The sequence below is a fragment of the Patiria miniata genome, unplaced genomic scaffold, assembly GCF_015706575.1.
Source record: "Patiria miniata isolate m_02_andy unplaced genomic scaffold, ASM1570657v1 HiC_scaffold_22, whole genome shotgun sequence".
In the NCBI taxonomy this organism is placed as follows: Eukaryota; Metazoa; Echinodermata; class Asteroidea; order Valvatida; family Asterinidae; genus Patiria; species Patiria miniata.
The window spans coordinates 6,078,753-6,101,567 of NW_024037061.1; the positions used below are offsets into that span (position 1 = coordinate 6,078,753).

The following is a 22,815-nucleotide window of genomic DNA, read 5'->3' on the forward strand; positions in this document are numbered from 1 at the left end:
TTTTTTAAAAAGGGAAATAAAGTCCGAAATCCGTACCAAGTTGAAAAATAGTAGCCTCCACTCCAGCCTGTTTATAATAAAAATGTCCCATAGGAAAGCGCACAAAGTACCCCAGATAGTTGTGTAATAAAAAATTATCGCATCCCGCCTATCAAGAGAGGGCGGTATTAAGTTATACACATGCGCAATGAAGTCGCCGCCCGCACATAACGCGTACGACATGTACGATGCATCGCAATATTGTACGTCGTTAGTTCCGGCCTGTTATTGTTAACCTGTATTTTGTGTGTTTTTCATGACATTGTGATTTATTTCATTGTTGAAGGTTCACCACGTATATAAAGGGTAAGATCCACGTTTCGTTGAATGCATCCTTTGCATTAGGAGATAGTTTCACGCGATTTTCAACGTGTATCATTGCTTATTTTTGTGCAGAAAAAAATATCGTGTAGGCCTACTGTAGTGTAGGCCTATAAAACAGCAACAAAAGTACTAAAGCAAGTCGAGTGTTACAGTCGTTTTCCTATTTCCGGATAGCAAACATCATTCAGGCTGCGGAAAAATTCGGCTACCCGATCACCACTTTTTCAATCAATTTTCTAGCGCCAACAGTTAGATCTTTTATGGTTATTCCCTCCACTTTCCCTCCTCTACTCTCACCCTCTCCTTTCCTTAATTTCTATTTATCAATCAGTCACTCACTTCTTCGAGATTCGAACCTCGGACGCTTGCTTGATACACGAGACTCTTAACCGCTAGGCCGCGCACGATCGCTGTTGCAATGATCAATCTTTGGACGTATTTGAAGTATCCATTGAAATAAACTAAATATTCATGAGAAAATAAATATTCATAATGACAGAATGACGTATTGCACTATCATTGGCCGGCTCATGCGACGTCATGGTTATCGATGTCATGCGTATAACGTACCGCTGTTCCAGACACTTCAATCAGTTTTGACCGGCTGCTTCAACTCAGATCTGCACTACATGTGCATGCATAATGTGCTCTAAAAACACATTTTTACTATTGTTTTTCGCATGTACACTGTTTCCTGGATTCCTCTTGGTTGAAATCACAAGGTGAGGTGAAAATTTGGATGTTTGGCGGCAGGTAAGTGGTGATCGGTTAGCCGAATTTTCCCAACCAGGAAATAATCTTCAAAATTAAGCTCGTTTTATTTTGATTTAACAACGTCAAAAGTACCGATGTCACTTTCCTATTTCCGGATCGGTTCAATCATGGAGGAAGGAAGGTTCAATCAGTTCCGATTCGATCAAAACTGCTTCACGGGAAAAACAAATCACGCGAGGAAATAATTTTTTTTCAGCCAGAACCAACCGAATCAAGCATATTTTCTGATAAAGTATAGTAGGCCCCTAGGCCTATTAGGCCTATTTCATTTTCCAAAAATAGTTCATTCAAGAGAATTCCAGCAAATCTTAAAAAGAGAAAAAACGTAAATAATTTTGAAACTTTTGTCTGCAGCGCAACGGCTTGAACTCACGCACGGACCGAACATCTTTGACCCAGCACAGAATACATCAATCAAAAACGATTAACGCGCGTGTAGTTGGGTCGTAACTGGTTGGGTCGTAAGTGCAAGCACTATCCGGAACTAGGCAAAAGCATACGGTCATTCGTTGGCAAATTTTCAAAAATTAAAGACTTTACAACTTATTTTGATCCAACAAGCATTCGATGGAAGTGTTAATACGACTGTAGTGTATGAACAAAATATTAAAAATCACACAGTACAAGTGATATACCGAGGAGAAATTTTATCGTTGATTCGCAACTCCAGCGATTCGGAAATCTGGCCAAAATTCCTCTTCTAAATATTTTATCGGAAAATCTTTGTGTATCAAGGAGCTTACATTTTTCTTTTCAAAATGCACATCGTCAGAAAAAAATATATATTGGAGACTAATCCAAAAGAGGTAGGTTTTTATTTGAAGCTATCCGGAACTAGGAAAAATCCGGAACTAGGACAGCAACTGTACTCATCCTCAGTACAGTGCATGAAAAAAATATCAAAGTCTTTTTCATGTTTTTATAATAGGTTTCTAGTTGCATTACCAACGAGGTTACTCATTAGTACAGACTACAGTAACCAAGGACAGGCGGATTCGACGACATTGTAAGTACTACAAATACAGCCTGTACTCTGTCATGTCTGTAGTGTAGGCTTTTACTGACATGACTGAGCACTAACAAACATCGCCCACTGTGTGTGTAGCATATTTCGATCGTGTTGTCACTGTTGTGAGCATGTGCAATAGCGAGGTCAACTGCTTGGGTCAAAGTCGTTAGCGTTGTCCTCCGCGCACACGTCATGCACGTACGTGTGAATGTACAGTCATTCACTTTCGTTTTACGACCGTATATTCTTGCATATCGGTCGTGCAGGGCCAGGGGTATACATACATTGTCAACCTATGCACCAAATCGTCGCTAAGAGTAAGTCAGTCAACTTCACCCACAAAAATAGTGCATTTCATGAATAAATTCTTGAATTAAGTACAATCGAAGAAAGACGAACATAACACTCACTAAAAGTTCGGCACTTTGGCACAGCATCATGGAAAAGCTTACGAGTATGCGATGAGAAAAGTGCCGATAATGCGGTTTAGAGGTGGCCAATTTCAATGCAGTAAACGGTAAATCTGTAGTATTGATTTAAAGCTATAGTCCATCATTTGCAGCTATCCGAAAAGTAACTGGCGTAATTATTGTTGAAAAACATACTTGGTTGAATGATAGTAAGGGAACTAAACTCCCTGTGAAATTATTCTTTCTGTCAAGCTGTCATTTTGAAGTAATCAACGAAAGAAGGCATTTCCAACGGTGCTTCTTAAGACGCACCGCAGGAAATTTCCGTTAGTAGTTCATGTTTTTATTCGGCAAAGCGCGCGCAAGCATTGGCACGACGCACACGCACGCAGGGTTGCTATAATTCGTCGGATCAGTGCGCGACATCGCGAAGCTGCAATCGGTTCAGTGAGAACGTGTCTCGGATGCTGAATTCAGGCCCAATTCAAAACATGATTCAGCAACTTTTGATTTGAAATTGAGATCCTAGAATGCTGTTTTTCTCGGAATAGACAGCTGAAGCTGAGCTGAAACTTCATCAGGTTACTTGTTGAGGACCCTTCTTTAGATTTTGAGCACTTTTGTTGCTTCAAACGAACAAAATGCACAAATTACAAATGATGGACTACTGGTATATCTTTAAAGAGAATTGCAAACCAATGAGAAGCTTCAGAACGGGGGGAATTGGTTTCTGTCACGCGATTGTGACGTCACATAATGAGCAGCGCAATTTATGTCAGTGAATTCTGATAGCAATGTTTGATAGTGCTGAGAATCAAGATGTTGAATGTGGACATGGTGGAGTGGCCGTGGCTGGTGATCGTGTATCTACAGCCCGGTTCCTATAAAACAAGGCAAATGAAAGTAGATTATTGTGGTTTTGGCCCCGCACCAAAAAATGTCATTATTCCGAAATTTCATTATTTTGCAAAAATGGTGAAAATCCAACGTGAAAAACAACTCCCAAGCGAAAAGGTTTCGTTTTGGTTTGCACGGTCGGTGTGTTGTTTGGCCATATGTGGCACACTTTTAACAACGGTCGCAAGCCTAGAATCTTGAGAAAAAAAACTTCCGCAGGTCACACTGAGGCAAAATTCACGTGCACATGTGCAGCATGATATGCCTGGGGATGGCCATAGTATATGCGGGGAAGAAAATTCATGTGAGAGTCTGATTAGCCAATCACATAGCGCTTCGATTATTTATGTTGAGTATGACATCCAATAGCCGTCTGGTCTGTAATACCTTCTGCATACACAGTACATATGACTTACCTGACAGCTGTACCAATAAGGTTTGTCACGGTGCGCCATCTTGTTCACGGGCAAAAAGAGCACGTGTTGCTAGACGCGAGCGCATTTTGGAATGAACGCATGATGACTTGGAAGCGCCAAAGCCTTCAAATGACGATGCGTACACAGCAACATGTATAAAATTGCCCCACGGGCAAGATGGGGAATATTTCCGTGAACATCTTATTCATTGATTGGATTGAATGTTCATTGGATTGTACTACAGTTGTAGATGTTGCTCTTGTAGTGCTGCATTATTCATTTTTGTCAGTGACAAGCAGGGTACATAATGTACATGTACTTTACACCATAATGTACACTACAAATATGTATTATGAATCATATTTGAGGGTTTGCATTGCAGGTAAATCCACACCACAAGGCCAGTAGCTGAAAACAAATTGAATTGATCAGAAGTATTTCATATGCAATACCAATGTCTAGATAACAGCAAGGTTTAAAAAAAAAATCAAATGTTTTGCTGATAGGTTCCTTTAATATGGTTTACGTGTATGATGTAGATGTCTGTGAGAAAACAGACTTTACAATATTTTGTTGTAATAACACATTATTCCTAACCACCCAAAATCCCCCCCCCCCCCCCCCCATTTTTGGTGGATTTTGGGGGACTTGGTCCAGAAGGCCTAGCGTGACTAAATATTGATTGAGTATGATGGACTTGGGCCTAATGGCCTGAAGCAGTGCTAGGGGTATCCAATTGATTTTGCCTAGCTTCTTGTACTGCTATTGTGATAAAAGCCATGTGTAGCAAGTCCATGAATGTCAACCAGTGCGTCAGTGGTGGATTCCATTATGTCATGTACAGTTTTGTATTAAACGCACAGTGATTGATGGAGTTTGATGGACTTGATCCTGTTCTTAGTAAAAGACGCTAGGGAGTTAGGGTTAACAAATAAATGTAAAAATTGAGATGCACTTCATGTATATTGACTATAACTATATTTGTTTTGTTGACATCATTTCTGACTGCAGGAACAAAGGCATCATTTGCAGTAGAGTGTCCAAGTTGATCACATGCTTTCACCACAGACCAATATTTCAGCACCACGCCCTACAGACTCACCGTCTTCCAGCAGATACGCAGCGCTGGATAACGGTGCAAACATGGCCAAACGGAAATGGCAGGTATTACCTGGCCGCAACTCATTCTACTGTGATGGACGGATTATGATGGCAAGACAAAAAGGAGTCTTCTATCTTACCCTTGGTCTGATTGTCGTGACTTGCACATTATTCTTTGCTTTTGAGTAAGTAGAGCTTCATTCAACATTTCATAATTGTATTTTTTTGCCAAGAAACTCACTCATTAAACTTAGGATATTAAGCCCCTTGTAAAGCCCCATGAATTTTGTTCTTTACTCCTAAATCTATCAATATCTATCAAAAATAAGGTGTTAGATTTTGAAGAGTTTGGGATAAGGCATTCAGGCTATTACATGTACATGTCCATGTATGTGTCAGTATTGTTCTGTGTACACAGTCATGTTGAAGGATTATATCATTGACAATAATTACCAAATCCTGCTAATATATAAACACAACAGTTGTGTACCATTGGCATTTCCCACAACGTAGACGTGCATACACAGAGATTTTTATTGTGTCATTATTTTATGCAAATTCTTCCCCTAAAGTCAACTGCCCCTGTGATAATTACTGAACACCACTAAATACGTTGATAGAAAACAGGGATTTTTTACCTGTAAGGGAAATGGTAATGAGCACCACATTACAGCTGATTATGGTTGTATTTAATAGATTATTAAAATGCTTGCTTTTCATCTTGTTTGATTGATGCTCCAGCTGTCCATTCCTAGCTGGCCGCCTCTCTGTTGCTATTCCTATTGTGGGTGCTCTCATCACCATCTTCTGCCTTTCAACACTTCTAAGAACAAGCTTCAGTGATCCAGGGGTCCTTCCTCGTGCCACACCTGATGAGGCTGCAGACATTGAGAGACAAATGGGTACGATGATGGATATTACGCCACATGTCGTGTTTTATTTGTTACGGTTTGCATGTATGGCATCATTACACCACATGACCAGACGTAGCTGTAGACAGAACAATAAATGGTGGCAATTCCTAGCAAAGAAATGTAGATGCACCTCTTTCAGTACAAATCCTGTATGGCTTTTCTGTAAACTTTGTCCCCCAAAACCCATAATTATTGATCTGATTTTTTTTTATAAAAGCTTAGTTTGTGTTCTTTTTTTCTGATTTTTTTCTTCCTGATTGGTTTAGTGATCCCTTCCTTGTCTTTACGTTTTCCTATGGGAATTGTGACATGCACATTGTTATTTAGGCCCATACTTTAGCATAAGCCTTTGAAAATGCATACTGCTTATACTTCAATGACCTCCTTTTTTTAACCTGTTTGATTACAGCAGTTAACAATATGCACGTGTGATGGGAACAAGAATATGAAGCATGATTAATTGGTTATTCGGTGCATTGTACAATGTATTTGTTTTCAGGGTGAATATTACAATACTTGTGATACATGTTTATTTTGAAGCTCGTCTTATAACGTTTGTCTCATCTCTCATCAGAGGTACCCAATCCAGATAATCCCACTTACCGTCCTCCCCCTCGGATTAAAGAAGTCACGATTAATGGTCAGACTGTCAAGCTCAAATACTGCTTCACCTGTAAGATCTTCAGACCGCCTAGAGCGTCACATTGCAGTCTGTGTGATAACTGTGTTGGTAAGAAGTCTTGTGGAGTCAGATTAAAAAACACAGTAGAACAATAGTGTGGCACTTATATAGCGCTTTATTCGGTAGTGTCAAAGCACTTGAGTCCTGTTCATCAGGCTATGACACCATTTTTCCAACTTGGTGCAATATTTGAAGATTGTACATGGTTCATCTCTAATATTCTATGGGCTTTCTGACACCTTACTGATACCTGCTGAAGTCAATCAAACTTTACAGCTTATTCAAATCTGTTAGTTGAATAGACCACATGTGTTTAGGGGCAGCAGAGGGTGATGGTTTTGTATCATTTAGGTAAGATGAGTAAACCTATCGTATATTCGTTGCTACTAAATTAAAATACCAGAGCAGACCTTCTGTGACACTGAGTCAGTGAGTATGAGGCTAAAACAAAAGCTTTTGTTCCCTGCTCAGATATACCAAATCCGTCTGATACTACAGAGAAGTTGTCAGATTCTAAACTCAAAATGGGCATTCATAAAATATGACAACAGAAGTCTACTGTGCACGCTTCTATCTATTAACACCATGTATGATCAGTAGACGGCATTTTGAGACCATTTTTGAAAGCCTGCGTACTTTTATTCTAAATTGGCACAAAGCCAGAGTGTCCTTGCGTGAGCATCAGGCATCGTTGGCAGTGCATTTGAGGGGAGACTTGTACACAGAGCCCATATATCTAGCTTCACACTTTTGATGCACAAATATGTTTGTGTTGTATTCAGACTCTTTAACAGTATTGTATTTGTACATTAATTCATTGTTATTACATCGTGTCCATAATTCATTGTTTCTGTCCCCTTTGCAGAGCAATTTGACCACCACTGTCCATGGGTTGGTAACTGCGTCGGCAAGAGAAACTACCGTTTCTTCTACTTATTTATTGTCTCTACGTGTTTCCTTGCAATCTATGTGTTTGCATGTAACATAACAACTATAGTCCTATGTAAGTATACAGGACATTGTAGTACATCTGTATCCCATATGCCACCAGGCCGATGGTCCAGTGGTATGGGACAAAGATGCACTGTATTTTCCATGTTCCCCAAGCGCAATGGGATAATGAATTTATTGTCAAGTCTTCAAGCAAACTTGAAAGAGCACGCTGTACATGAGCTGTTCAACGGTTATCCTATTATACCTACCAACATTATGAATTACGTGTGCATCTTACAATAGCGCACATCTTAGAATAGTACAATACATGGAGTGCGATGTGGAACATAGTCTAGGGGCTAGACGTTGTTCTTGTTTGATACGCGATAACGTTAACCCGCCGCCGTGATAACCGGCCACCGCGAGAGGGCGCTATCACGACCAACCAATATCGCCCACGAACCTGTCAGAACAACGTCTAGGGAAACTCTTATTGGTTGTGTAATGCGCGAGCACTTGTTTGGCCTAATATATGCAGCGCGCAATTCGAAAAAAAATTATATTAGTTCCGAAGCAAACTCTCAAATTTCTTCCAGTGCAATAAAAGATGCAGCAAGACCTTTGTGCAACTTCACTGGTCAGCTCTTTTGTTATGTGTAGTATGTGTAGGACTGAAAATGGACCGTAATTGCCTGCAGAAGTTGCGCATGCCGACTAGTTTCCCCCATTTTTCGGGGGGAAAACTCAGCAGTTTCCCTAGACGACGTTCTGACAGGTTCGTGGGCGATATTGGTTGGTCATGATAGCGCCCTCTCGCGGTGGCGGGTTGTCGTGGCGGCGGGTTATCGCGTTTCAAACAAGAACAACGTCTAGCCCCTAGACTATGTGGAACACAGAATAATGTAGTGTGCCTGTGTACATGAATTTTCCAGCAGTTATCCCATTATATGTCCATGCTGAATGAACGGTGCATGCATCTTGGAATAGCGTGATACTCAGAGTACAATGTCGACCTTGCTACTGGTATTAGGTATATGCCACTGTGAGTGCCATGAATCAATCAATCAGGATCGAGGATTCAAGTTTGCTTGAAGAAAATTGTTATATCATGTGCTTGGATACTGTAATTTCATTGGTCTAGAACGGCCGCGTGTCCAGTTTGTAAAAATAACCATTTACACTGTGTTCCTTATAAATGAACCTTATATACACTGCATGGCATATAAATTGTTGTGCGTAGGGCTTGCCCACATGCTCTCAACTGAGAACTGCAACCGCTCAGTCACATATCCGGCAGTAAAGCCTGCACTTATCCAACGTTTCATTGTAGTGATATAATACTTATTCTTGCATAGTAAGTTACAACCATTTATCTTTTTGAGTCATTGGCACGATATCAAAACAATTGGAATTCAGGACTTTTTTGGGCTGTCTAACTCCAAAGTGGTGTATCAAACTGCACAACTTATACCATTTAAGAAACAACATTGCAGAGGTATTTTTTATCCTGTGAAAGTCGCCCATAATTTCCAGATATTCAAAGCAGCTATCTGGATATTTGATATAAACTATTGAACATTGTGAGTTTTAAGTTTGCACGCATGAATCCTAAAGTCCATTACATCTTACTTACAAAGGTAGTTACATGCACTATTAAACACTTAATCTTAACAGTCATACTGTTAAAAAATGATAAGTAAGCTTGTTATCATGTTTGTCATTTCTTGCTACAGTGAGCAACGAGGAAGGAGGATTTCTAGAAGCCTTGAAGAGAAAACCTGCCAGATATCCTTTGCCATTTAACTTCACTCCTATTGCAAGATATCCTTGGCTTTTCACCATTATGTCTGTTTTTCTAGCTGTAATTGTGACCTGCTTCCACGAAAACAAAGAAAAGCTAAAACAATTCAGAACGTACGTTCCCTAGATGTTGTATTGATGTTACATATTACAAATTGAGAACATGGCTGCCCAATGGGAAACCAGGAGTTGAATTTTTATATTATTCTATTACATGTATAAATAATCTTACACACACACACATATATATATATTTATATAACCAGTACATGCATACATATTTATTCAAAGCAAATCCAATGCAATCCTGCATACCAGACTAACCATGGGAGTTTGGCTTGTTCCTCAATACAGCCTTTGATAATCTTTCACCATCTTGTCCTTTCATTGATACTTAAGTCCAAATACAAGCATTACTTGTTTCAACTGTATGTCTTCCCTGTTCATTCACCATGTATGATAATTGTGTGGAAAATGCACACAGGGTTTCTGCGGCCTTGAAAAAAAACCCTGGAAAAGTCATGGAATTGTAGTTTCAATTTCCAGGCCTGGAAAAGTCCTGGAAATTTGTAAAAACCAATTTAAATTGTACGTGTATTTTAATTTGTAATTATACTCATAATTTACCCTTGGAAATCTGACAAAATGACAAAAACAAAATAAGACAAAATACGACAAATTTTGCTGATACAAGCATTTTGATTTTGAACTTTTTGCCCCGTGAAAACATGAAGAATGTTTACTGTTTTGATCTGCGTGTTGATGAACTAGGTCCTGGATTTTCATAATTTTGTCGTAGAACAGTTAAAAAAAAAATAGCTCATCAGCATTCCCCTTGGTTTCATCTTGTACCATACATTTGGTTGCTGTGGGTGTAGTAATTTTCAGCCATGATATGGTCTTTTTGGGAATTTAAGGTAAATAGTTGTTTCTTACATTTTCAAGCCCTGATCCAAAGTTGCATATTGGCAGAAGATAGTTTATGAACAGTGTTTCATTAAACATAAGTGAAGGTTATGTGAATACAAATTCATCCTTGCCAAGAGAATTAAAGCTACACTCAGTCAAATATAGCTGTGTCAACTTTGGTTGGAATTTAGTTTCCTCAAGTTGACTTGTTAGGTGTGCCTACGTTATTGGCTGTTCTCAATCAACTGTATCGGGCATCTATGTAATCAACTGCTCATGCTCAAGCATGTGGTGTTGGCTGATATCATGCATACTCTGCACTCCTCACTTGAATGTCATCTAGTTTGTCATATTTTGAGAGCTTAGTTATGTACAGATTGACCTATGGACTTGCATGTAGGTGTGTTCCCCACTCTTGGGATATAGACACATCTGTGAGATGTTTTTTATTTGTACTTTTCATTCGGTGACATTCAGGATACACAAGATGTCTGCTCATGCTATTCCTCTGGCACAAAAGCACTCATCTCAAAGATGACTGCAAAACAAACAATCTATTCACAGACGAATTCTGGCTTCCTTTTCTTGCATGTCTGTCATCCTTCTGAAGTCCTTCTTTACTGTCACTTGTAATGTCTTGCATTTCTCCTTGACTCACTGTGCACCATCATCGAAGCATTAATCTGCTTCATCTCGATTTGGTCTGTGCTCGGACTAGCTGGCTTCCATACATATTTGGTTGCTTCTAGCCAGACCACAAATGAAGATGTAAGTATACAGGGTTCGAATGACACACAACAAATTGGGTGGAAAATAATGTGTTTCAGAACTGGCCGAAAATTGTGGACCGTTTATCCAGCTGACATTCCTTAGAGCACTTTATTTAACAGCATTCTGAACACATTGCTGCACTGATTTGATACAAAGTAGCTTGCAAATTCAATTATTGCCACATGATGAGTGAAAATATGCTAAAACTTTTATCTTCAAAATATCTTCTTTTGAGCATAAACATTTCTTAACACAGAATAAGAGGACGTCATCGGTCTTATTCCGTATTTATTATTTTCTGTATTGATTGAGTGATTGCTTTTTATTGTGTGATCCTTTGTAGATAAAAGGCACCTGGTCATCCAAGCGATCACAGGCAACCTTTAATCCCTACAGTCACGGCTCAGTCATCAGTAATTGTTGTATGGCTATATGTGGATCCTTGGCACCCAGGTAGGTCATGTCCTCTCATTGGTGAATAGAGAGACTACAGACCCATTGTATGGCGTCACCATCAGACGGGTTTCATTTTCCATGTCAGTATTGCATGAAATACATGCAATAGAGAATGCCGATGAAGAGTGTTATTGTTGTGGCAATATGTGTGCCTACTCCATGCTAACATCAGGTCTTGACGAGCCTAAATGATTGAAGTGTGGGGCTGGGTAATACAGTCGGCTCCCGTCATAGCGAAAACGGTTAGGACGAAATTCCGTTTATAACAAACGCGTATCTTCGGTCCCAGAAAAATTGTGCACATGTCTATGGGAAAAATTTCGTTTAAGACGAAAATGGACAGTATGAAATTCCTGTTATAACGAAAGGATTTGGCGACCCCGTTGCATAAAAAAGCATTGTTAGCGACCCATTTATTACAAAAAAAATCTAAAACCACAAAAGCTTTACTTCACAGCTCTTTTTTCTTTCAGACCTAATCTGAAAGCAGCTTTATTACGATCATCAATGGGTTTAGTCAGTTATTTAATCTTGCGGACACAGTGGTATGTTCACTAATCGAGTGCTGTGGTTACCAACAAAGGCCTGTGAAAATGTGCTGATGATGCCATGATACAATGACGCCCAGACGGCAACAGAACAAACCACAAGCCGGAAACAATCACTGAGTATGTGACATCTGATCTGCATCCAAGCTGCCAGGACAAGTTTGTCCGATGCAGGTTTCAGTGAATTATATAGCCAACCCAACAAATCCAAATGGCTTTTTTTTTCAGTTAAAGAAATAGATTGGCATATTGGCAAATAAATATAAAGAACGAAAGCTCACCAGATCAATCATTTCCATCCAAAAAGTTACTTCCAAACGATTTCTGTGCCATATAAAAAAAGTCTAAAAGTTACGTTCATGTTCGTAACCTGATTGAACTTAGAAACATGAACTTCCAAACTTATCCTAACTATCATTTTAGCCCATACCACAGAAATAATTCTTGCAAAATCTTGTTAATTCATTATCCAAACATTGCTTTTGCAACATGCACCGAAAGGTAGATATCGGCCCTTCCTGTTCTGTTAAATTTGAAATGGCAACTGTTGAGAAGGAACCGATTGTCTCGTCACTGCATTATGCAGACCAGGATTGTGGGTAAAATATGGTGCGAGCCAATAAGCTCTTGTTACTTCTGTGACGAAAATTTCGTCGGACATTAAGGTCCAATCACGATGTACCATTGTGACATCATTGCTCAGGAAACTGTCTCATGAGGGCGCTTTCTCATCAGCTGGTACAAGCAAGCAAATAAGGTTGCCTTTTTGGATCAACACATGAAAATTACATGTAGAAATGAACCAAGGTTTGAAGGTCTAGCCCTCGGACTTAATTTTTGCTGGAAAGACTACTAACATTAAACATTGAAAGACGGAAGGTACATTGTATAAAAATAAATTAGGAACGTCTATCTCCACGACACAATTTGTGCAGAAGAGTTTACTTACATTGAACAATTATGCTCTGGTCGTCACACTTCCGACGGCGGTCGATACGTTGACTCCGTCTTCAACCCTCAAGGTTTTCATAACTTTATTTAATTTTCGTTAATTTTTTTACTTACATATCACAAATGAATAAGAATATACGTACCATACATACATATTTTCACAAACCCTTTTCAAATAATTATTTTGTTTGATAGTTCTACACACCTGACCCGATATTCTATTTCGCTTTGATTATGCACGTGAACATCGTGCACGTTCATGGGGCTTACACATAAGTGAACAATGGACTGGAAACCATTGCATCGGATAATACGAAATTCGGATATAACAAACATTTTGACGGGGTCCCGCGGATTTCGTACTAACGGGAGTCGACTGTACTGGAACTGGTACACATGTAAGGAATCTTGATATGGACGTCGGCAGACTACTATCATTGTGATAGAATGTGCTGGGGTATATGCCCCCTGAAAAGAGAGTAAACAGTTGTCGTTGGCCAGTTAGGGATCTTCAGCTTGCTTGCTGTTTTGCCTAGCTTGACATGATGCCTTGCATTTGTTCTAGTCCCAGTATTATTTCTCAATTCCATTCAGTTCAGTTGACATTTATTTAGAACTCTCCAATAAACCAATACAAAGTTGGATAGTATAAGTATAATGCAGTGATATTAAATAAATGAAACAAAATATGAAGGTAATTACCACCAGAAACAAAATAGAATCACAAGTAATGGATAAAAGTGGCTTAAAGGTGGGGTAAATCATTTGTCATTTGCGCGTTTTTTGGGGTTTTTTTGAAGCAAGTGCTCAAAATCTTAAGATGGGTGCTTAACAACTAACCTGAGGAAATGTTAGCTCTGTGAATGCTGTATATTCCGAGAAAAACAATATTCTAGGATGTTGTTTTCAATTCAAAATTTGCAGAGTCATGTTTTGAATTGCGCCCGAAATCAGCATCCGGGACACGTTCTCATTCAGCTGATTGCAGCTAAGAGATGTAACGCGCTGAATAACAAAACCACCTACTAACGGAATTTCCAAGGATGTGTCACTTGACGCATCGTTGGAAATGGCCTTCTTTCATTGTTTTCCTCAAAATGACGGCATGCCAGAAAGAATAATTCCACAGGGAGTTTAGTGCCATGACTATCTAAGTACGCTCTTCAACAATAATTTGGTCAGTTACTTTTTGGATAGCTGCAGATGATATATTCTACCTTTTAAGGAATGCCTTTCACATTGTCATAGTTAATTTTAATACTAAGTCACTTGACTGGAGATTGTAGGAAGTGTGATTGACTTGTGATTGTCAGACAAAGACTTGCTATCAATCAGAATATATTCTGTGTGTTTTTAGTTTGATAGATCGTAGAGGGTTTGTAGTTCCTAGTGACCCTGCTGTTGTAACATCCAGTCCAACACGCCCACTCCATTCATATGGTACAGCTGCACCTACAAACACTGTTGTAAGTATGCAATGGACTATTCTCTTTCATAGTTTGCATGCGTAGAATGTTGCCCTATGCAGTCCCATCTATAATGCAAAGATGTTATTTAGCTTTAGTTTGTTGACATACCTGTACCCATGTCTTGAGTAGAAATCCTACTTTTGTTAACTTTTCTTGGCAGAATCAGAGACTGTTATGTTTGTGAAGATAGCTGGCATGATTTTTTTCTTTGGCTGTTACAATAATGTTTAAGTTTCAATGTTTTTAACAAGATCACATCATGGATGCTAACATTGGAGTATATGTGCTCATGTGAAATCCTATGATACTAAATTGCCAATGACACAAATCTGAGAAGGTAAAACACTTGTAGCTGCACTAATTTGTTTGAGGAATATTTTTCTTTATAAAACGTTTGAACAAAACGGACATGAGAAGAGTTAGATTTACATCACAACATGCGTGTCAGTTTTCTCAAAGTGCAAGACACTTATTTATTAAACTCACACTTTTTGCAAATCAGTTATATCATGAGGGAACTAACAGTCAAGTTCCATGATGTGAATCTATGTGTGATTGATGAATTCAAATAAGACAACATTTCTACCCAATGATATCGTTCTTGTTAAATGTCATGACCTTGCAGCAGTAATCAAGCAACACATGAGAATGAGATAGCAGTCTTTATGTGCAGTAGTTTGGTTCCACTTATTTCGTGTAGCTTAAAGTAAATTTATAGGCCATAATGATAAGTCAAGCCTCAACGCTAAAGTCAGAGTAGATTATTCCATTCCAAAGGTTTAATTTGACCAGCTCATGCAACACACTTTGGATAACCTTTTAGTAGATTCTGGCTGAACGTAATGAAATGTAAGGGTATTTTTACAACTCTTTGTGAAGAGTACTAGAACATGTCTTCAATTGTGTACAGTCAACCTGTCACAGACTGGTATTAGGAGTCCATTTTTCTAGTTTGTCACTAGAACATTCCCAGTCAATACATGTACACTGTACATACAAGTGTGGGATTTCACATGCCAAATGCAAGCCTCAGTGAAACCAATCACATTGACATGTTATTTCAACCATGTAAGTTCACCATAAAAAAAACAGGTATAGCATGATCATTCATACCATTTGCATTAATTTGCATCACTCATATTAATTTGCTGTATGTGTCTGTCTGCTAACCCTGCTTGTGTTTGTATGTGTTTGTTTTTTTATTATTTTGCCCATTGCATCATGTAGGCTCAAGACTCGGTAACTTCTGACCCGCCTTCTGAGCCTTTGACAACTCCACCCCTAGATACACAACCTCCTTCTGTGATTACCAACAGTTATTGATGTCTTGCTGCTTATTCTCCGCTTGCTCATGTATGTATGCATGATTGCTTCAGTAGTTGAATTACTACAATTGTGTAACTGACATTCGGAATGAGGGAACACACATGGGACATTTATCCCTCCCCCAAGCAGCATCAGTTGCCCCTATCAGTTATCCAAACATTGTGACATAATACCAGTATAATTCGACAGACATTTTTTTTATATACTAACCAAGGGTAAATGCTTGAAATGTAAACACCAAAAAAACCAGGAAAAAAACATTATTCATGCTAGCAAGCAAGGGTAGCGTGGCATGTGACTGGGTCTTGCAAAGAGCCCTTAAAAGTGGTTCAGTACACGTGCAGACGATTAACAAGGGTAGGTCTCTAGCAACTCACATTGACATTCCAACAGCTGAACCCAAGCCAAACCATTCGCTCTTTTCACACTTCCACCATGAGCATGCAGAGCCTCGATCTGGCAACTTTACACAATAAATATAGCCGGTTCAGTGATTCCCGTGTCGGGGTTCAGATCACTCAACCGGCTATTTTTATTGTGTAAACTTGCCACATCGAGGCTGTGCAGGCCCAATGGCGGAGCGTGAAAAGAGCAAATTGTTTGGATAAAACTTTCCAAATCAAACGCAAACCAAACCTTAACGGAACTCGAGGGTTGACTTACAACTTCCCTGTTACTTACATATTTGATGTCAAGCAATCAAGTCGTGTCAATATTACATTTTTTTTTACATGCAGAACTTCTCCGACAGTGAAGATTCAAATTCTAGACTCTCTTCCAGTAGTGATTCCGATCACCATGACAACAAAGGAGGTTTGTCTGTTACCATGACGAGCAACTTAACAGACCAATCAACAGATCCATCTCCATTTACCGTAGCTAATGACACAATGGGTCAAAGGTCAACTTCAGCTGTGACATCCAATGGTAAAGTCTTGCATCTGGGCCCAGTCAATTCAGTTCACCCATCACCAACCACACCCAGAGAAACACAACCTCTACTTAGGTCAGAAGTCACCATGGGTGACGGTGACAAACAGGGTCAGACTGTATCCCCGCTGGGTGCAGGGGAGGGTGGGGATTCTCTACAAGGAATGAGCAACTGGGGATTAGTCAAGTTGAGCTCAGTATGAGATTGCAAGTTTGTATCAATTTGTATGTAGGTGTATGATATCCTGTGTGTACACTAATTGGTGTCAGTTATGTCACTAATATGAATGTAAAGCAGAATTACTGATAAAGCCAAGCACTTTACTTTAATATAAATATATTTAGTAAAGCTTTCCGAACCTAAACAGTTTACAGAAATAGGAAAAAAATATACTAATGGTTCTGAAATGACGACGATTATTCTGCTGCTATCGCAGCCGGGCCGTGTCGCAGCCGGGCCGTGTGGCAGCCGGGCCGTGTGGCAGCCGGGCCGTGTGGCAGCCGGGCCGTGTCGCAGCCGGGCCGTGTCGCAGCCGGGCCGTGTGGCAGCCGGGCCGTGTGGCAGCCGGGCCGTGTGGCAGCCGGGCCGTGTGTCAGCCGGGCCGTGTGTCAGCCGGGCCGTGTGGCAGCCGGGCCGTGTGGCAGCCGGGCCGTGTGGCAGCCGGGCCGTGTGGCAGCCGGGCCGTGTCGCAGCCGGGCCGTGTCGCAGCCGGGCCGTGTCGCAGCCGGGCCGTGTGGCAGCCGGGCCGTGTGGCAGCCGGGCCGTGTGGCAGCCGGGCCGTGTGGCAGCCGGGTCGTGTCGCAGCCGGGCCGTGTGGCAGCCGGGCCGTGTGGCAGCCGGGCCGTGTGGCAGCCGGGCCGTGTGGCAGCCGGGCCGTGTGGCAGCCGGGCCGTGTGGCAGCCGGGCCGTGTCGCAGCCGGGCCGTGTCTCAGCCGGGCCGTGTGGCAGCCGGGCCGTGTCGCAGCCGGGCCGTGTCACAGCCAGGCCGTGTCACAGCCAGGCCGTGTCACAGCCAGGCAGTGACAAAAGATAATTTTTTCTGTCGCAAGGCTTGGAAATTACTGGAAGCGCAAAAATACCCCCAAAAATATTTTTTATCTTAAGTACTCATCTTTTTTTTTCAGAACCATTTGTTTCATTGTTCCTATTTTTATTTCTATAAACATTTCAGCCATCTGGAAACCAAAAGGTTTGGAGAGCAGTGACATCAACCAATAATATCCAACCTCTTAGAGGTGGAGATTATTCATTGAAGTTCAATGATGGTTCTTGTTTCTTACACTGTTATTTATGTTCTACTGTTTGCACATGAACAATGCTGTAACATGAAGTGAAGTGATTGGAATGCACCGCAATATATTTCATATAAACATTTAAAAAAAAAACTGTAAAACTGCACTTTACTTTTGATGCATGTACTTGCTTTAAACGTTTATTTTGGAAACTACTGTCTCATGATAGAGTTCTGACCAATCCTTTTATAGAAATCAATGTACGAGGTATAAATTGTATATTTACATGTATAGTTTTCTAATTACAAATCCCTGTGTGTATTTATTATGATGGTAAATAGAAAACAAATTTGCTGTTATTAGATTTGTAGGACTATGTCATATACATGATGAATGAAACATGTAGCATTCATTGTAACAGTTTAGTATGCATACAGGGGCATATACTCGCGTCAGAAAAACATTCAACCATTGATCAACAACAAAGCTAAATCTTTTGGTTCTGACGGCCAAATGTGTCCGGTCATTTTGGTAACACTTCATGGAGTGTTGCTGTCAACAAGTCAATGTTTCCCAATGCATGCTGGTCTAGCTGTGAAAATACTTTTGTAAACATAACTCCACACTCCTGGACACAGCTTTGTAGGCTATGTGTAAGGACAACTACATAACGCAGTTATGCAAAATAGACAATGACATCGTTTTGACCCTACTATCTGGTGTGTGTGCAGTACTGTTACTATTTTTACATGTGATATCTCATGAAGAAAAAAACTGATTTTTGTGTGTGTGAATAACCAGAATGCAGTGTTTAGTTTTTGGCTCTATGGACCAATCTTGAATGCCATTGCCTCTAAATACCCAACGTTCACATTAACATGCTATGGGCTTGTGCATACTTTGCAACATACATGGACCAGAGTGCACTCATCAAGGGATAGCCACTATCTACTGTACTGTCCATGCACAGAGTCCAGTGTGGCCCTCTACAGGTCAAGATGACATTACAAGGACAATTTCTATTGCGAATGTGCTACATTTTATAGTGCACAAATTGAGGGAAAGTTGACTTATCTTGACTGTCCCATATCCTTCATTCACAAATAGGATTGGAAGGTGGAGTCCAGCTGTCGTACTTCACATGGGCCCTTATGCCAAGAAGTTATTTAATGCACAAATTTGTCATAAATATCACATATGACCGGATGACATACACTAGAGCCCTCAATCCTTGCATGGAACAAATCTTTCCAAAAAACAACCTGTGTACACAATAGGCATAGTCTGATACCATGCAATATTAGTTGTGTTTCATGTTTGAGTTTTTTTACATTGATGTACAAGGTGGCACAGCACTAACTTGAATCAGCTGGAATGTAATTACCATTGTAAACAATAAGCCTTTCGTACACTAAAAGAATATTGTGATTCATGAACAGTAAATTCAGTAGTCTGGTTCTTTTGGTGAAAGGTAGGTGATTGGCTTTGCATTACTTTTCTGTGTCAGCGTTATTGATTTGCAAAGCATAGTCAAATGTTCTAGGTTTATGACTGATCAAGATTTTTGTAATTTAAAGTACTGATTTGCATGATCCCTACTTTCCTCACGAGTATCTCGGCCCTGGAAGTGGATTACATGCCAAGTGAGTAGCATTGGTAAACTTGACATTTCAATTTTAAAGATTTGTTCCCCGTGCTCTACTTTTGCCATCAATTCACACAGAAACCGTAGTAACAGGATTCAGCAGGGGAGAAACTTGGGACATGTTAGTTCAATGGCCAAGCTACACTGTGCTTGTAATGATACCATTATTACCAGATAAAATGCTTGGAAATCTAAATGAATTTTCCTTCACTTTTTTGCATGGAGCTGGCCAGCATGTCACTGTAAACAATTCCAGGTCGTCCATACTCAATAACATAGTGCTGTAGTTGACTCTCATTAATACAAACTCAACTGGATTGAGCCAAAATCTTTGTAAATACATGTATCAGGATTTTGTATTAAGAAGAAGATCATTCTCCTTCATTGTGCACATAAATGCACAGTCGGGACCAAGGCTTTATGTTCACTTCAACCAGAATTTGTATTAACAGAGTTTGTAATAATGCTGTGTGTTGATTTTCACTACCATGATGTAATATGCTGCTTTATGTTACTGTGCTGACTGTGCTGTGTGAATGGGCTGTAACACAATTCAGCTTCACCATTGCTGTATCATGCTTGTATCAACCAATAGTTAAATAAGTTGGATTGTGTTTCTGACACTGATTTGTTTTCCAGTCCACGTTTGTTTAAATTTTTTTCTTAATATATTTGCTGTAAAGACTGGTGGTTTATTTTTTTAAAAGGTATTATTTTAATCACAAGATTTATAGGTAGATCTAAGCCTAAAACAATTTCTACAAATGCATATGAAATGCTGATACTACAAGACATCGCATTGCCAATATCAGACAATTTTGATAAACTCAAACCACTGTGACCCGGGCTCTAATCCTGCCTGGGCTAATATGTGGATTGGGTTTTCAGTCCCTACATGATTCCGTGTGTTTTTCTCAGAACATTTTTCTTGGGTTTTCCTCCCAAATCTAAAACTGTAATTTCTTGACATTGTCTTCTCTTTACTGGGACCCATGGGAGACCAGTGGATTCCACTGAATGGGCTGCCCAGTTAAGATAATTAAATAGAAGTGTGGCTTTTAAGTGTTGAAAAATGTGTCATGGATATGTTTATAGAAACATGCCATCACATTTACACATGATGTACTTATGTAGCTGGCATTCTCATGGAGGCTTAACTTTGCCTACAATGTAAGTGGCCTTTGTTTGATGGATTTGTAATGAAAAATTGTTACAAACTGACAGAGTATAATCTTGTAAGTATTGTTGCACTCAGTAGGAAGATATTTACATATTATTTTGTACTATACTGGTTGACCATAAATAAAGGATGTAATGTAATGTACACCATGAATAACGTTAGTTGTGCCCATCAGACATTTGTGTGTGCCCCCCCCCCTCCTATTTTATACACATCTGTGAAATGCATTCTGTGGATCATTAGATTCTTTCTCTAATGAATTGTAATTTAGGGAATAAGAGTGTGAGGAGCTAGTCTTCACTGCGTGATAATGACCGGGTTGGCCACTGTTAATGGACACGATCATTATCACGCAGTGAAGACTGGCTCCTTACACTGTTATTGCCATTAATAAATTCCTTTTTAACGAAATAAACGGTTAAATCATGATGCTCAAATTTTGTTACTTTTCTTTCGGCGATATTTCCAGACTTTTTGTGTGCTTGTTGACGGGCCATATTTTAGCTTATGCCTGCGATATGCTACCCTGCTGCCATAGCAAAACAAATTACAACAATTTTTTTTCATATTTTTACCCGACGGAGGAAGCTGGTATTTCGCTTATATATTCCTTGCGTTCAGAATTATAAAGATGCTCGGTTTAGAAAAAGTAAATATGTCTGTGGGCGACTTGTATACAGAAAATTAATCGCAGATCCACACTTATGTCGTGTGAAGACTTATTCCGCATAGCAACTGGTTTCAAATTCATATGCACGCGTAAGTCTTCACACGATGGTGGTTGAGTGCATGTGTACTGCTGTATTGTTACAAGCTACCGTAGGACTGTTGTATATTTGGCCAATCATTGACTTGCATGATGCTGGATCAACGCTGGTTCAGGGGCCATTTTAGTCTCTTGTTTTTGAAGCTGGTCTATATATCACATTTTAACTTGATGCAACCCCACGTGATCGAGTCTCGACCAATCAGAAGCTATCAACTCTCCAAGGTATTTATTAATCAGTTTTAATAGTTTGCTTTCCTTCATATCATTTTAACAGACAGGAAGCTGACTTCTTAAATCAAAGGGAATATATTAAAGGTTTGTGATGTATCCAGTAGGTACGCTCCACAGGAATACCAATACGTGTAATTGGCTTTTCTTCCCAAATACAAAATGTACATCTAACTCAGAATTTTTTGCTGAAGCATGAAGTGTGCAGTTAAGGGAATCCATATTTTCAAATTAAGAAAATAGGCGTTTAATGTAATTTGATTAAACTTTTGCAAAACATTGACCACTCATTCAAAAAGTACAAGATAAGAAGATACCGAGGTTCCATTTAAATATTGTGAAAAAATGGCATCCAGGTTATTGAAACAGATGAGAGCATGGGAAATTTTTATCTATATCTATTTCGTGAAAAACTTGTGGAGTACCAAAACGGTACCCCGCAAGTCGGTGGGCATTCCTTGTGGGGTACCTCCCATTGTTCCGGTACCCCACAAGGCAGTGTTTGTACACGCACACACACGGACCTATTTTACGTTGTGTGGGGATTCCTTTGTTCACAAGCAGTTGTGAGAAAACACATTTCAAAACATTGCCACTTGCACTGCAAACACTTGTTGAAACTGATTTCTTGACCATGATTTCCTTGAAGGTTCTCATTTTGCAAACAAATAACCCTATAAGTCCCAAAAAAATTATTTCTTATTTTTTAAGTGACGTCACAATAAAGGCAGGCACTGCGTACACCACCATCTTTTCCTCAAGAAAAATTGGTCAAAGTGGTAAGAAATTGCCTCAGATCGCACCACAGAGCATGTAGAATCCAACATTTTTTTCGAGGCCGTTAAGTGGGCCCCAGACCCCACGCCGTAATTTTTTGGACCCACTTTTTGGGGGACCAAAATTTGTTTTTGCCCCCCAAAAATTGTGTTCTGGATCCGCCCTTGTCTCTAGCATTGTGTGGAACTGTACAGGTCCACACAGTAACTGCAATGCCTGTACACCCATACACACAACCCCTGCAATGCCTGTACACACATACACACAGCACCTTTGTGCAGCGGGTGACTAGTCTTAAGGACAGGAGCTGTTGGCATGGTGGCA

The 22,815-nt window shown here is 39.9% G+C and overlaps 1 protein-coding gene across 7 annotated transcripts; it reads left to right on the top strand.

Annotated features, from left to right (window-relative positions):
* Positions 1 to 190: 190 nt before the first annotated feature.
* LOC119730228 (palmitoyltransferase ZDHHC14-like) lies at positions 191 to 20,861 on the top strand. Of its 7 annotated transcripts, XM_038203025.1 has the most exons (12): positions 191 to 345; positions 1,086 to 1,116; positions 2,066 to 2,143; positions 4,881 to 5,155; positions 5,712 to 5,872; positions 6,459 to 6,614; positions 7,432 to 7,569; positions 9,233 to 9,320; positions 10,874 to 10,976; positions 11,323 to 11,432; positions 14,292 to 14,400; positions 16,467 to 20,861. In XM_038203025.1, the coding sequence occupies exons 4-12, from the start codon at positions 4,923 to 4,925 to the stop codon at positions 16,860 to 16,862; spliced, it is 1,494 nt and encodes a 497-aa protein (XP_038058953.1). In that variant the 5' UTR covers positions 191 to 345; positions 1,086 to 1,116; positions 2,066 to 2,143; positions 4,881 to 4,922; the 3' UTR covers positions 16,863 to 20,861. The 7 variants fall into 7 exon arrangements, with proteins under 7 accessions (XP_038058953.1, XP_038058956.1, XP_038058955.1 ...); XM_038203028.1 differs by lacking the exon at positions 2,066 to 2,143; XM_038203027.1 differs by lacking the exon at positions 1,086 to 1,116.
* Positions 20,862 to 22,815: the final 1,954 nt, after the last annotated feature.

Bases quoted from the DNA above. Each gene is read 5' to 3' on its own strand.
- LOC119730228 (XM_038203025.1), top strand. From the start codon at position 4,923: ATGCTTTCACCACAGACCAATATTTCAGCACCACGCCCTACAGACTCA. The intron at 5,156-5,711 runs GTAAGTAGAGCT...TTGATGCTCCAG, and splicing joins ACATTATTCTTTGCTTTTGA to CTGTCCATTCCTAGCTGGCC. The intron at 11,433-14,291 runs GTAGGTCATGTC...GTGTGTTTTTAG, and splicing joins TGTGGATCCTTGGCACCCAG to TTTGATAGATCGTAGAGGGT.